A 14,696-nucleotide genomic window follows, 5' to 3' on the forward strand; every position below is an offset into this window, starting at 1 on the left:
CTGCAGTCACCTCACCTGCCCCTTTACAGCAGCAGCACAGGCTGGTATGTCAGCCAGGACCCGGCGTAAAATATATGAGACTTTGACATTATGGGCCGGAGGAAGATTTGATGTAATGCAACTGACGTGTGGTGACAGAAGGAGAGGAAAGTGAGGAGAAAGATGAGAAGGGAAATGGATGGAGGCACAATAGGAGAGGACTAAAGGAGGTTGAGGAGAGAGGGTACAGTAAGAGACAAAAGAGAGACAAGAGGGATTGTGATGGGAAACATGAAATCAAACCGTTACAAGATGAAAGGAAGAAGAGCAAAGGGATTCAAATCACTTCCTGCTTCGCTTCCTGTATGTTACACGCTGCAGTGACGGTCAGAGAAAGTGACATGGGCCACTTCCACAGACGCTCAGCTGTCAGCAAGGATCGAGGCGCTTCCTGCATGTCACGAATGTGTCTCAGACGGATCCTCAGAAAATGAGCGTCACCTCGGAAATGTCAGATGTGTAGCGGCTATTTTCCTTTCCATCACTGTCGATTATAAGTTCAATGAATTGTTTGATTGTTTCGTGTATGAAATGTCATTAAATGGTTATATAGTCTGACCAACACTCAAAGCCCAAATATATGAAATTTACAATAATATAAAATGAAGACAAGCGACAAATTCTCACATTGTAGAAGCTTAAACTAAAGAATGTTTTGCATTTTAGCTCAATAACAAATGGCGAAAATAATTAGAGCTCAAACCAATAATCAATGTCAATAGACTGGAAAATAATCAACAACTATTCTATAGTCATTATCGAGTACAAATTACATGGAAATCGCCAATATTTTCTGCTTTTATCTGTTTTGCAGAGTTATAGCATAGACAAAAAATAAGACGATGAAGACGTTGAAGTCTTAGTAAAACTGGGATGGACACTGTTTATCATTATTAAGACCAAATTATTAATTATTAATCAATGATGTAGGTGCAGCCTTAAAAAGTTTTCCATGGATCAACAAAAAAGTAAAAAGCACAAATACTGATTAATAATACACATCCTGAGCAGCATTCTTAATATTTCATGCTCATCCTCTCTGCTGAAGATCCCACTGCAGCCATTAAAACTGTGAGAATTAATCATTCGATATTTGCCTTTAGTGTCTTTTTTTATATATATCAGCTCATCCAAACCGTTCTCCATGTTTCAGCGCTTGAAAGAGGAGGAATCCGGGGAGCAGGGATTCCCTGGAGCAACACACTTAGTCAGATGATGAGGAGTCGACAGGGAGGTCAGCAAACCATACAGTGGAAATAAAAATAGCCTGAATGCAGCTGTACTGCAAAAGAGAGGTGTCGAGAGGACAAAGCATCCGGTGGCGAACGCAGAAGATGCCGAGTTTCTGATACACTTTGTGTTTCTCTAATAAGCCCTCAGAAGAATTCCTCATGAGTTCACTGCTGACTCTCAGAAGAAATGCAGTGAGAGGGACTGACAGCAAAGGCTCGGTTTGATCATACTGAATACATTCTCCACAATAAAACACTGCACTGCTGGTTAGCTTAGCATAAAGACTGGAAACAGCTAGCCGGGCTCCGTCCAAAGGCAACACAATCTGCCTCCTAACCCCTCTAATCACCATGTTTGTTTGAGTAATCGACATGAAAACCAAGAGGAAGGAATAATCTGGCACATTACCACTCGCAAAAAACACAACTTGTTGTTTTTATATTTACGTTTTTATAGAATAAACTAATAAGATAACATTTAAAGCAGGGAATCTTAGAAGCTAGTGGTTTCCCTCTGGTCCCACGAATAAGTTTCCTCATCTAAGAAAGCTAATAAGTTAGTGTATTACCCAAAACGTCAAACTATTCCTTGAAAGACTCTTAATGACGGTGCATTCAAGTGCTTGTGAAAAGCAACAGAACGGCAACTTCATGATGTCAAAGGTCATTCATGTTCACTCAGTATTTTTATAATGTGCTTGATTTAAGGGACAGTTCGTGATTTCAAAGCTGCTCCTGAATGTCGCTGTTCTTACAACAAAATAAAGAAGCCTGTAAAGAGTTCACTGTGCTGGATTATTCATGAAACAGGCTTTATGTCTTTGTAAATTAATTTCTATATCTTACTGATATAAAGTGAGAAAAATGGCTGCCTGAAAGGAAGAAAATCTGTATGAAACTATATAACATAGCTATGAACAGGGCTACAAATAGTAAATGAGGTCAGGGGGGGTCATGTCCTCTGAACATATAGTAAGTCCCCAGAAAAGTTGTTTTGGTGGTTTGCCTTAGCTATAAATTGCAACGCACCGCTGTACAGATGTTGGAGTGAAGGAGCTTTTGTAACCGCTCAGTGTGACAAACATCCATGAAAGCACCTTCTTCCTCTGCTTTCTGAACACACACGCACACACACAAACACACACACACACACACACACACACACACACACACACACACACACACACACACACACACACACACATACACACACGGGTCAGTCCTCCTGATGTGCAGGACAACAACAGAAGCTGACTCACGTTATTAAGGACCACTTCTCTCACAGCCACGGCTTCAAACAACAAGCTCGCAATGTCCCGGTCCCCATGGCGACCGGGACATGGCGTCAGCGTGCAGGACCGGAGGAGAGCAGCGGGAAGGAGATGCCGATTCAACTGCAGCAGTTTAAATTGTTATTAATTGATGGTTTCCTCACATAGAAATAGCTTTGTGTGACTGAATCAGCAGGATTCATCAGGGCCCTTCATTAGTGTCTTAATTGTACACGTATAAGATGCATAGCTGGCATTTTGTTTTATACAACAATCGGCTTTTCATATGTAAATACATCGTATCTGAGATGCTACATCTAGAAAATACAGAAAGGGCTACATTAACGTCCGGAGTGCAGCGGGACAGAAATGTGTCTCATTCAATTACGACTGCAGGACGGCTTTTGCAACTGAGCCCCATGCTAATGAAGCAGAAGGCATCGCGTTGTCCGGCCATGTCTAATGACTGGAGGTAGAGCAACAAGCGATGCCGCTGCCGATCTCCCCCAGATTTACTGCGGCTGATATCTACCTCAGGAGGACAGCGCATGTGAAAGTGAGAGTTTCTTGCATCACTGACTCTGTGGGAAACTCCTGTGATGGAAGCCGTGTCCCCGGGTGAGTGAGCAGCGCAGAAGAAGAAAAAAGAATATCGGATCTGCATCGAAGAAATGTGCCATTTTGGCATTAAGATTCGGCGAACGACACATGGAGGCGATCGGATCTGCGCTGAGATACATTAACATTCCTCCTTGTCCGATGCCCCACGTTCAACATCCATCCATCACCTCACAGCCGATCAATCATTAACGAAACACGGTTTACATTTTGAGCACGCAAAATGGCGCCCACGAGTAGGCGCTGCACGTCTGCCGTTTGTGAACCTGCAGTTCCAGTCCGACTAGCGCCACCAACGGGCAATAAAAGCAGCAGCGGTGGCAGTTTAGAGACATGTCGCAGTGTGTTACATCTGCGAGCAGAAAAAAAGCTGCTGTAATAGCTGCTGTAATTTTGACAATTGTGACACTGCAGGCGACGTCTGGTGGTCCTTTGCCAGAGATCATTTTGGGAAAAATATCGATTTGCTTTCTTTCCGAGAGTTAGATGAGACGATTGACTACTCTCTTGTTTTGAGAATGGTTAGCTTAGTTAGCTTATTATGGAGACTGGAAGCAGCTGTATCCATGTCCAAAGCTCACTAATTAACACTTTATATGTTTCATTTGTGCCAAATACGAAGTGTTAAAACAACATGTTGTGATCTTACCAAAGGAATATAACCGAGATATTTGTTTTCTCAAGAAAGCAAATGAGCACATTTACCCAAATATGTAATTGTTGCTTTAACGTTGCGCCCAGTTTGTAAATATTTGAGGAGAAAATGTAAAGATGAATTCAGTTAGAAAACATCTCAAAAGGAGTTTGTCAGCTTGTCAGTGATTTATGAGGCACTTCCATGAAATGCCTCACATCTTAACATGGACAAAAGAAAGCAAAATGTGTGTGTGAGCGTGCTCACATGAAGCCATGCCCAGGCTGTTTCTCAAACCGCCTACATGTGTGAAACCTTGATTCTACAGAGTGTCCAAGTGTGAAATTGGATGCTGTACAGCACAAATGTATCTCTCCCTCCTCCTCCTGTTCCTCCTCCTTCTATCCTGTTGACTCCATCTACCCCCATTCAATGTCTTGCACACAGTGTGAAGACAAAATGTGGCGCTTTATGTCTCTAAAATCAGTGGAATCGAGTTTCACTTCTTGTGCTAAATCAAATTAAAAGAAATTGCATTTGAATCTTAAACATGCATTGAGAAAATCTTCAAAATGGGACAGTTGCAGAAACACTTTTAAAAGATACCATTAATATTTAGATGTATTTCTGTCCTCACAGGCAGCAAATGCATTCGGTTCAGTTCAGCAGGGCCGGTAGTGATGGGATGTTCTTACCAATCAAGAAGCCATCAGTTGTCTGAAATACCTCATTCATTCCAAATATTGTTGCATTTCTTTTTGTCAGGCCTAAGTTGTTGTTGCAGACTGTTTATCCAATCTGAAAACCCAGATGCAGTTCACAAATGTTTAATGCAAAAACAGCCATATTCACATGCTATTTTTTGGCCTTCTTGGTTAGATTCTAGATGAACACCCCACCCCCCAGACATCTCTGACATTTTGAGATGAAGTGCATGTGACTTTGCCTGGTCATGCTCACTCACCTTCAATTTGTGTTCGTGCTCTTTGTTTACTCGAGACAGCAGCTGGGCCTTGCGTCGGTTCAGGGCGTCGATGAGGGCGTCGCACTGCGCCACCAAACAGGCCTCGAACTCCACTCCGTTCTCCTGCAAGACAACAGGCAAAGGCTGAAAAGAATAACGCATCTAAAAGACAAAATGTATATATAGAATATATTTATAGGAACTTTCAAATCAAAATATACGATATACAAAACCCCTGAGGTAATCCAATGTAATAGCAGCACACTGAAATATATAGCGATCATAAGATTTACAGTTGATGCGTCTTCATTCACACGTCTTCTCCAGTAGCTCGTCATCGAACGAGGTGGGCGGATAAACTCATCATGAAGCGTCAGCATCACAAGATGACTGAGTACAAGTATGCCTTGTAGAGTTTGTTTTCACACATCCCAAATTTCCCCTCCACCTCCTCCTCGTCCTCCTTTCCTATCCCGCATCTCCCCATGATGGGTTTCCCTGGAGCCCCGTCTGACTGTGTGTCGATAATCAGCGAGGGCTTTTAATCCCACCTTCCTCCTCTAATCGGCCTCTAAAGCTGACCAAATGCAGCTTTGTCTCCACACACAGCAGAAGGTTGTCCAGCATGTTAATCTATTCTCGGTCAATATATTGTGCTTACACTAAGCACTAATACATGTGATACCGCTGAATGTCCACTCAAATCAATATCCTCGCTCACACGTTCAAAATAACTTTGAATAACATTGAATATAGCGATCTTTCTTTTAGTGTTCTTTACTTCCTGACAGTCTGTGTCCACATGTGAAATCATTTTCACCATAAATATATTTAAAACAACTTTAGAACTGATCATAAATCAGTTTATCATTTATGGTTAAGAGAAAAACAACATTGTTCACACACATACTTTTACTTTGTGTATGTATCTATGTATGTATCTGTATTCTCTTTTTCTTCTATTTCATCGCAAAAAAATAGCCTCCTATGGACAGGTGTTGGAAATTAGTGTTTCGCTATACACTCAACACAGTGCGCATCTGTTTTTTTATGCATCGACGTATGTTATAAATTCGAATGTCACTGTGATGTCCACATAAATAGATAAAGTTAAAAGTCAAAAAGCTATAATTAAGTAAACTTAACTATAATTTAAGGGTTGATGTGTTGTAAATGTACATAAAAGAGAAAGGACTCTGTGGCATGTTGCACCTGTCATATACAGCACTGTAGCTGGACAATGGCCAAACCCCAGGCAGTGAAATAATACGATAAGCCTTTTTGTTTCTGTTGATTGCTGCAGTGACGTGAGAGACGGATAACATGGCTACGGGGTCCAGGATGAGGATGCAGTGTGCAAAGTGTGTGTATTTCAGTACCTGGATGTGCTGCACCATGTTTCTCAGCTGGACCAGGAACTCTTTGGCCTCGGTGGCTCGGTCCGACAGGCCGGTGAGAGCTTGAGACAGTTGACCCTGTGGAGAGCAGAGTGAGCACGTTAGAGATGCAGAAGCAGCAGCAGCAGCAATGGAGGTACATGGGTTTGTACTGCATTTCAATAAGAATATTCAACACTCTATATATAAATAGGTGCTGAATCCTCAGAAACAAACATGGAAAACAAATCATCAGTAGGACGAGATTTACTCATGCATGGGCGTTTCTTTCTGCAGGGTTCAAACTGTGTTAGTAAAGCTGTGTGACATACTGCAACAGGAATATTGCCAACATGAAGCGGCTTATTCAATTAACTAAATAATTAGAATAAGAGCTTTTCCATTATATAAAAACATGAGTTTATTGTTCTACTATTTATTGCAAAACAAAAAGCAATCCATCCCTTTTCAGAAAATAAATTTGAATGTAAAATGTGTTTGTTAACTCAACTGGCATTTAATCAAATAAGAAGTAATGTTATGTTTGGGGCAATTAAGCCAAACCCTCCAATCAGATAAAACCTTGAGGTAAAACTACTATTTTTACAATTTTCACTGTTAAAGTCTGAACATGTCAAATATTCTCTCATTCTAGCTTTTGAATTGTGATGATTTGCAGCAAACTAAAGAACACTGGGATTTGGACAGTTTATGAATACACAATTTATAGACCAAACAATTAGTAATAACATCAGATAATAATCTGCAAATGAATCGCTTGTGATAATAATCATTGCGGCCACAGTAACTGCTTTATTGGCATCTTTCTCCCCCTTTGTAAGTGGGGATGGAGGTTTTTGTAGTTTTTACTGTGCAATTCTCAATTTAAGTCCTCCTGAATAAAGCCCACGTCTTGTCTTATGCGTGTGAAAGAAACATGTATTAAATGGGACCTTTTAAGATTGACAGGAAAGACACATGGAGGCAGCACAGCATGACATTGCAAGCAGCTTAAGTTATTTTAGATTCAGATTCCCAGTCCAGTGTGGCCTGCTGAGTTAAAAATGTAAGGCGTTTAAACAACATATATACAGCCATCACGCTCTGAATATCTCCTCACTCTGAATAAGTCAGTTTTTAAGTTTTGGATGAACTCAAATTCACAAACAAAGCTGCTTTTCATCGCTGCTGAGAACAAGAGTCAAAGTTCCCCCCCTGAGACAAAATGAACTGTCAGCTTTATTCTCACACACAAAATGACATTTCCAACTAAAACTCAGATGATTTATGTACAATAAAGCACTTGACTTTTGCATGGTTGTATTATTGGATTACAGTCTCTGGTCATTTGGAGCAGAGCTCTGTACATGTGACGGGAAATGCCATCGCTGAGGATGTGTGCGATGACACACAAATAATCCTGTTTGGATAGCGGGGGAAAGAGAGAGGCTGTTCATGTATGTGAAGCGAGGTTGTGTGAACAAAGAGGTGACGGAGCGAGAGGACGCGGCCTGACCCTGTGGGAACCTCGTATGGTTCAGCGAACAACCGTCAACTTGGGGAGGGTATTGTCTCCTGGGAGGAAAAGAGGGTACCGGGCGAAGAGAAGAAGGAAAAAAAACACTTCCACAAAAGAGAGCAATAAAACCTGGAACTAGCTGATACAGTGAAAAACACTGTGAACACAGCTCTGTGTCAACGCAGCTCCAGCTCTGACGTAAGCCGATCAAATAGGAATCTATCTGCGGGGGCCGACAGCTAACCTTTGACCTCAGAGTTTGGGAAACCATGACAGCTGCCGCTAACATGAGTCTACCGCACCAAGGGACAGTCTGAGCCCGTAACAGCTGAGCAAAGACTGAAATGGAAACTTTTCTGTAAGAAAACTTCCTCTTTGTTAACTTGGGACTCTTTTTTCAAAATCTCGAGAGACCTGCATGAATGAAAAGATATGAACTGTACATTTTATCCCGAGTTAGTTTGTTTGTCAGAAGGACGTCTCAAAAACCTGCAGTATGTACAGACGTTAGAGGGTTTTAAAGCTAATGAGGTCTTCATTATGAAATAATTTTAATGTAAAATAATAAGGAAAAATGTCACAAGTTCCCGGAGCCCACGGGGACATCTTTGAATTAAAAGTTATTCACTTTACAACAAACTAAAACACGACCATGCTCGCTGAATGGCTTAACACAATTTATTGATTCCCAAAGTTTGAGTATTGAAGCTCATTCGTGAACAGTATGCAACAAACTATATCACCAAAATATTTGTATATCAATCAAATTATTTCAGCAGTAAAAGAACTGATCTGAATCCAAATGTAGTGAGAATCTGATGCTTGAATATTCAACTTTGATTGGGGTTAGCTCTTTCTTTCTTGGAAAGGTTTAAATTCATTTTGTGGCGACTAAGAAAAGAAAGTCTCCACTCTCATGTCAGTCTGTTAAATATGAAGCCACTGCCAGCAGCCTTAGTTTAGCCTAATTCTGTCTAAATATAAAATCCACCTCCCAGCATCTTAAAAGCTCACTTATTAACATGTCATATCTCATTTGTTCATTTTGAGTAAAACAAGTGTGGACGACAAGTTGCAGTCGGGCGCAGTGACTTTTTTAAACCAAGAGCCATAATAAACATAAACTGAGACATAATGAGCCAGGCTAACATTTTCCCCCTGTTTCCAGTCTTTATGCTAAGCTATGCTAACTAGCAGCTGGCTTCATATTTAATCGATCTTCTCATTTAACTCTCGCTAAGAAAGCAAATGACTGAATTTGCCAAAAGGACACACTATTCTTTGAAGTTATTTCTATTTTACCTCAGAGGATAAACATGTGAACGGAAGACATTTTAAAAGCACACAATTCACAGCCTCGTCTGCAAATCTTCTGAGATGAGACTACTTCTCCATTTCACTTCATCTTTTTAAGATCCTGTCGATCAAACTCAAGTCATCCAAAACGTTCCCTCAGACTCCGGCGTCTTCATTACACATCAGCCGAGGAGTCACTCACACCTGCCCTTTCAGCGTGTCCTGAATTGGAGTTAATTTGCTCGTTCAGCTCTCTCATTTCCCTCTCTGTGATAGAGCGATGGACGTTGAGGGAGCTGCGGCCTTCGCCTCGCCCAGTTAACAGTCAGCGTGCGTTCGGTGACAGAGCAGATGAAATGAAAAGCACTTGATTGTCTGGAGGCGTTTTTCCGCAGAGTCTGTCCTGCAGAGCTCAGTCCTCAAAACCAGGTCAAAACCGTGCCATGAAAATCAAGGCCGTTTTATTTCTGCACAGCTTCCGGCTATATCCTGCCTGGTGGAGACAACAGTGCCATGGCCGGCAGGTCGGCATATGGATAGCCAGACTTTAGCGACAAGGGAGGAAGAGCACTATGGGACACCAATTCATAGTAATTTTTTAACAAAATCAAGCTTCTTCCTACTCTTCCATTAATACTGTACATTCAAGGAATATTCTTATGCATCTCTTATTATACTATTGTTGCATTTATACTGAACTCACATCTCAGTATTTTTGTTTGCTTGTTTGTAGTTGTATGTTTTACGTGTTTGATTCTTATACTATACAAATGTGTCACAGTAGCTGCAAAAAGGCTGTCCCAATTTTTTATTGCTCGTAGTACTGTTACAGGTAGTAAGCTAATTATCTGGACATGCTAACGATTGCAGTTTTTGTTAGCAATACACACTGCTAACCCACTCATTAAAATGTTTCTCTTGTGTTTTTGGAAATGGTTAGACTAAAAAAACAAAAGACACTTCCCCCTCCAAACTCTTTACCCTGATGTATCATCATGCTTTGCTTGGTACTGCTTTCGGTAGTAAGCTAGTTAGCCGGGCATGCTAACGTTCACGGTTTACGCTAGAGCAGATTAGCACGTTGTTTAATTAATCTCTGACACTTCTGCGTATATGTTTCTTCTATTGGAAAGGCAAACAAAAAAGACATCACCCTCCAAACTCTTGGCGAACGGTCAATTGTGGCCAACAAGAGATTTCCATCATTTCTAGAGTGATTGACGAGAACTATTACGGAGCTAATAAGAGTTTGTGCTCAACAACGCTGACATCAATGCAAAGCACATCCAAGCTTGTTCAGGGGCAGTCGAAAAATATAAAAGCATCATGTAACATCAGTGTAGAGAGGAGGACGCTGGAATGTTTGCAAAGAGCTATGGAGGATTTGTTGAGGTGGTGGGGGGTTTAGGATGTCCCTGCTATTTGGGAGCACTAATCATCTCAGTAATTAAGCCGAGTGGGAACATGTGCATGACATGAATAATTCACAAGCGGCTCCAGGGCCATTTGGCGTGTTTCATTTTCTCTTTGCGGCCGCTCAAAATCGCCAATGTGTCACGGGAATGCGCGGAGGCATCAGAGCCAAATTGGATTAAAGCCCCCACTAGGAAGTGCAAGGAAAAAGGGACGTAGGTGTAATGTCACTGCTAAGCTCTTAAAGTCACAGCGGAAGAAAAACATTACTCCTCAAGTTAATTAAAAAACACACACATATATATATATGTGTATATATATATATATATATATATATATATATATATATATACACATATATATATGTATATATATATATACATATATATATGTATATGTACACATATATATATGCATATATATATATGTATATATATGTATACATATATATACATATATGTATATTATATATATATATATATATATATATATATATATATATATATATATATATATATATATATATATATATATATATATATATAAAATGTGTCCATGGTAAAGACAGATTTTGAGTTCCCATAACCTACTTTCAAAAAGCTGCATTACCTCTCAGGGAAATGTTTTAAATGCCCTGCTCTTTTCTCAGAGCTCTGGTGGTTCAGTCAACAGTCTTTTTAGCCTCATTTAATCCTGTGTGTAGCCTAATACACAGTCTTTTGGTTACACACTGTAAACAAGCGTCAACAGAGGCCGAGGTTAACTTCTGGTGACAGAAGACATCAAACACACAACTTACACTGAAACCCTACGATCAAAGAAATCAAATATTAATGTTATTTTGCACAGCTTGATGACTGATTGTGTTTCCCCTACAGTTATCAATAACCGGAGACTCCAACATGAAAGGTTGTGGTTGTTTACACGCACTGCCGCAGCCCTCAGAGAATACAGTTTGAAATATTAAGCAGGCGACTTAATGATATTTACCATCTTGGGAACCTTTCTGTTAAAAATTAAGCTCTTACATCCTCTAACACGCTGGAAGAGTTAAGATTGGGCCAGATTGTGATACTCCTCTGTGTTCAACAAGTTCCCATATGAAACCCATCTTCCACAAGTAGAACCTAAGTGGCTAGTGCATTATTCATCGCTTATATCTGCCGTCATCAATAATGCAGAAGACGTCGTTAACTATCCACACACACATAAGAAAAGGCAATGAAACTAGGACATTCAAAAGTTGGCAGTTTTCATCACGTCAGAAACAGAGTCCTTATGTGACGGACACCTGGGACAGCATGGCAGGATATGGGGCAGAAGTGGTCTATTCTAGTCAGCACTGGATTCATCAGGCGATGGCGGCGTCTCCTGCTGATTATTTAGTCGCCTGAACATGTTGATCTTGTCTCAGTGTGTCAAATAGAACCAATCAAAGAAGAGAAAGAGTGAAATGGAGGTTGTATACTGTTAAGCCCGTGGAGAAGGAAGAGGGAGAGGAAGGTGTTTTAAAGGCCCCTCCTGGGTCAGTCATAGTTTGCAAGTCTAAGTGTCCTTGAGCAAGACACTGAACATCCAGTTGCTCCAGTTGCTGTCTCACAGGGCAGCACACTGTTTCTTAATTACTTAGGATGGGTTAAATGCAGAGAATAATTTCCCACGAGGGGATTAATAAAAGATAATCTCTTCTTTCTTTTTCATGTGTTAATAATAATAATAATAATAATAATAATAATAATAATAATAAAAGGTGTAAGTTGTGTTGCCCCAAAAACAGGTGTAACAGGAGAGTAAGGAAGCTGTCAACAGCGTGTTGAAGTTCTGCGGCTGAACCAATTTCAAAACGAGGGGTTACGCAATTCCAGTAATGGATTAAATTAATGTGGATATTAATAGCAGAGGAAGCAAAATGTGCTGCTTATGTCAGGTAGTCAGTGATGGAAAAAGTCAGACTTCACCTCACCTATTCAAGATTCACAAGTTGCCTCAAAATAACTAAAATCTTACTGGAAGGTAACTGTCAATATTGTTGCTGTGGAAAACAATAGTCAAATATAAAAGGGGGAGCTGAATATCAGATTAGATAGTAACAATGATTGCGGTGTCCCAAAATGAACTTTTAAAAGATTCCTGTAAGCCAATCAGAAACAGGAGTTCTCTGTTGCCATGGTGCATCAGGCTACTTAATTCTCCACCTGACGCGCTCTTTTTTTTTTTATACCTGTCAGTTTTCTTTCTAGCATTCTGGATTTTGACCTCACCCAACAATATTTAGATCTGATCATTTCGGCTTTAAATCAGATTTATCTGCTCTGTAAAGTCACAACGCTGAGAACAGACTGAGAAGAATGACATCCGTTCTTCTTCTAAATTCATATCCTTACAATCTCAATCAAAACGATGCCGCTGATGAAGATTATCCTGAGGGTAATTATGAGGACGATAAAAACCAGGTCGCCGCAGGCTGAAACCCGTCCTCATCATCTGCTGCTGCACAGATTTCAGGTTGAGCCTGATTTCTTAGCCTCATTTAATGAGGGCTGGCTGTGATAGGGCAGCCAGATGTGACGGAGCAGAATGAATTATGCTGTCTTAAAATCCCCCTACAAATCTGATAAGAAAAGTCCTTTCTTTGGTTCCCAGTCGGGCCACAGAGGGAAACTGGCACAGTGGAGTTTTGAGGCATTTATCTCTCTCCAGTTTCTCGCCTGGAGCAAGTTGAAATATTCCGCTGGTCTGTGTTCCCACCCAGAAAAGTTATATAAAAATATGTCAAAATAAAAAATACCTTCAGTGCCTAAGTTTTCTGTGTGGACCCAGGACGACAAGATGAATCAGACTAAACATGAACTATTCTGTTAACTAAAGAATCTCGTCAAACTAGAAGAGAGGTTCAGCACCGCTTCCAGCTCGGTCTCTATGTCACTTCCTGTCTTCGGGCATTCTGGGTCAATCTGTCGCTCTCATTTTCCTCTTCTTTATCTCCCTCTTTCATTAACATTTACACAGCTAATCTCTTTACATGGCAGCTCGAGGGGTAAATACCAGCGCCCGTAATGGAGCAGAGGCAACCTAAATGGCTTTGAGACCCCACTGTGAAATTCCATTCTCTACAGATCGCTGTCCTCCGTCTCATCCCTATATCAGTGAATCACAGTCTGCTGCCATAAACAAACGAGCTAACGCGTCTTTCATCTGCACACAATCACTAATGCAGCAGTGGTGCCCAAACGGTGGCTCACGTACCACCAGTGGTACGCAAGAGCCTTTCTAAAAGGCCGAACAACTACACTCCAACAAGTCCTTAACTTTAAACCAAAATAATGTAATTATATTTGATTACAGACAAATAATATGTTTTTAATATACACACCACATTACATCGATGTCAAACATTTTTGTAAAACATTTTAGAAATAAGATTGAACTTGTGACGTTAGTTAAATGCAGTCAGATTCGGGACTCACTCAGATGTGATCAAAGCAGAATGAGTGGGATTTTTAAACCGCTAAAAGGACGAAAAGACAACCGAGAGGCAAGTGACAATGCTGAGTCAGAAGAAGTCAGAATAACCTCTCAATGGCGAAGAGGAGTCGGCAGATTAGCTTGCGAGCGCCGCCACTTGTTGCACCACTTCAAGCAACATGAAAAGATGTGACCGGGCTCGCTTCATGAATCTGGGCTATGCTGCCACAAGGCCAAAGGAGTTTGGGAAAGTCTGACTTTAGCAAAGATGATGAAAGATGTAGTCAACGTTGCCGCCACCGACCGACTTAACGTATATTGTTCATTCTGTAATTAATCACAAAAAACTTCTAATCTCAGTATCGGCACATGGCAGCTGTGCTGCTTCTCCAAATATCTCTGTTTCGTCTTCCAATTCCTGTGAGAAAAGACCAGTCGTTGCCATATTGGTAAAGCAGACATATTGTAGTTTGCATCTAGACAATTAGCTGCATGGCACATTGAACCAATGAGGTTCAGTACACGTCTGTGCGGGGCAGTTGCATGCTGGAGTGTGGAGCAGCACAGCGGGTGCATGGATCCAGACTGACAGCCAGTCTCATTACTATTAGCAGACAGAGTTAAAGCAGGAGAGGAGAACGGGGATCCCGCCGCCAGTGTCTGACTCATCAAGGCTTTTCCTTTGCTGCGGGTCACTCATCCAGACACGGATCAACTGCTGACACCGACATCGGCCTCAAGATTGAGACAAGTCTGTTAGTATTCTGCTTCGTCTGTCCTCGTTAGCCGGCTTTTCTAGGCTTCTTGGCAGAGAGTATCCTTCTGTGTTGACTTGGCGTCAAGGTGTGCAGGGCGTCTGTTCATGTCAG

The 14,696-nt window shown here is 41.0% G+C and overlaps 1 protein-coding gene across 8 annotated transcripts in view; it reads right to left on the reverse strand.

Annotated features, from left to right (window-relative positions):
* The window catches only part of trim9 (tripartite motif containing 9), a gene marked incomplete at both ends in the record, with an annotated part of 32,745 nt that overhangs the window by 14,044 nt on the left and 4,005 nt on the right, over positions 1-14,696 (reverse strand). For 7 of the 8 annotated variants that reach the window (XM_079229144.1, XM_079229143.1, XM_079229142.1 and 4 more), the window contains 2 exons: positions 4,759-4,881; positions 6,138-6,233. The exons of the other annotated variant lie outside the window; for it this stretch is intronic. In XM_079229144.1, coding sequence (XP_079085270.1) covers positions 4,759-4,881; positions 6,138-6,233 — 219 coding nt within the window. The remainder of the gene's footprint in view (positions 1-4,758; positions 4,882-6,137; positions 6,234-14,696) is intronic. 8 annotated transcript variants of the gene reach the window in all.

The sequence above is a fragment of the Taurulus bubalis genome, assembly GCF_910589615.1.
Source record: "Taurulus bubalis genome assembly, chromosome: 1".
Taxonomy (NCBI): domain Eukaryota; kingdom Metazoa; phylum Chordata; class Actinopteri; order Perciformes; family Cottidae; genus Taurulus; species Taurulus bubalis.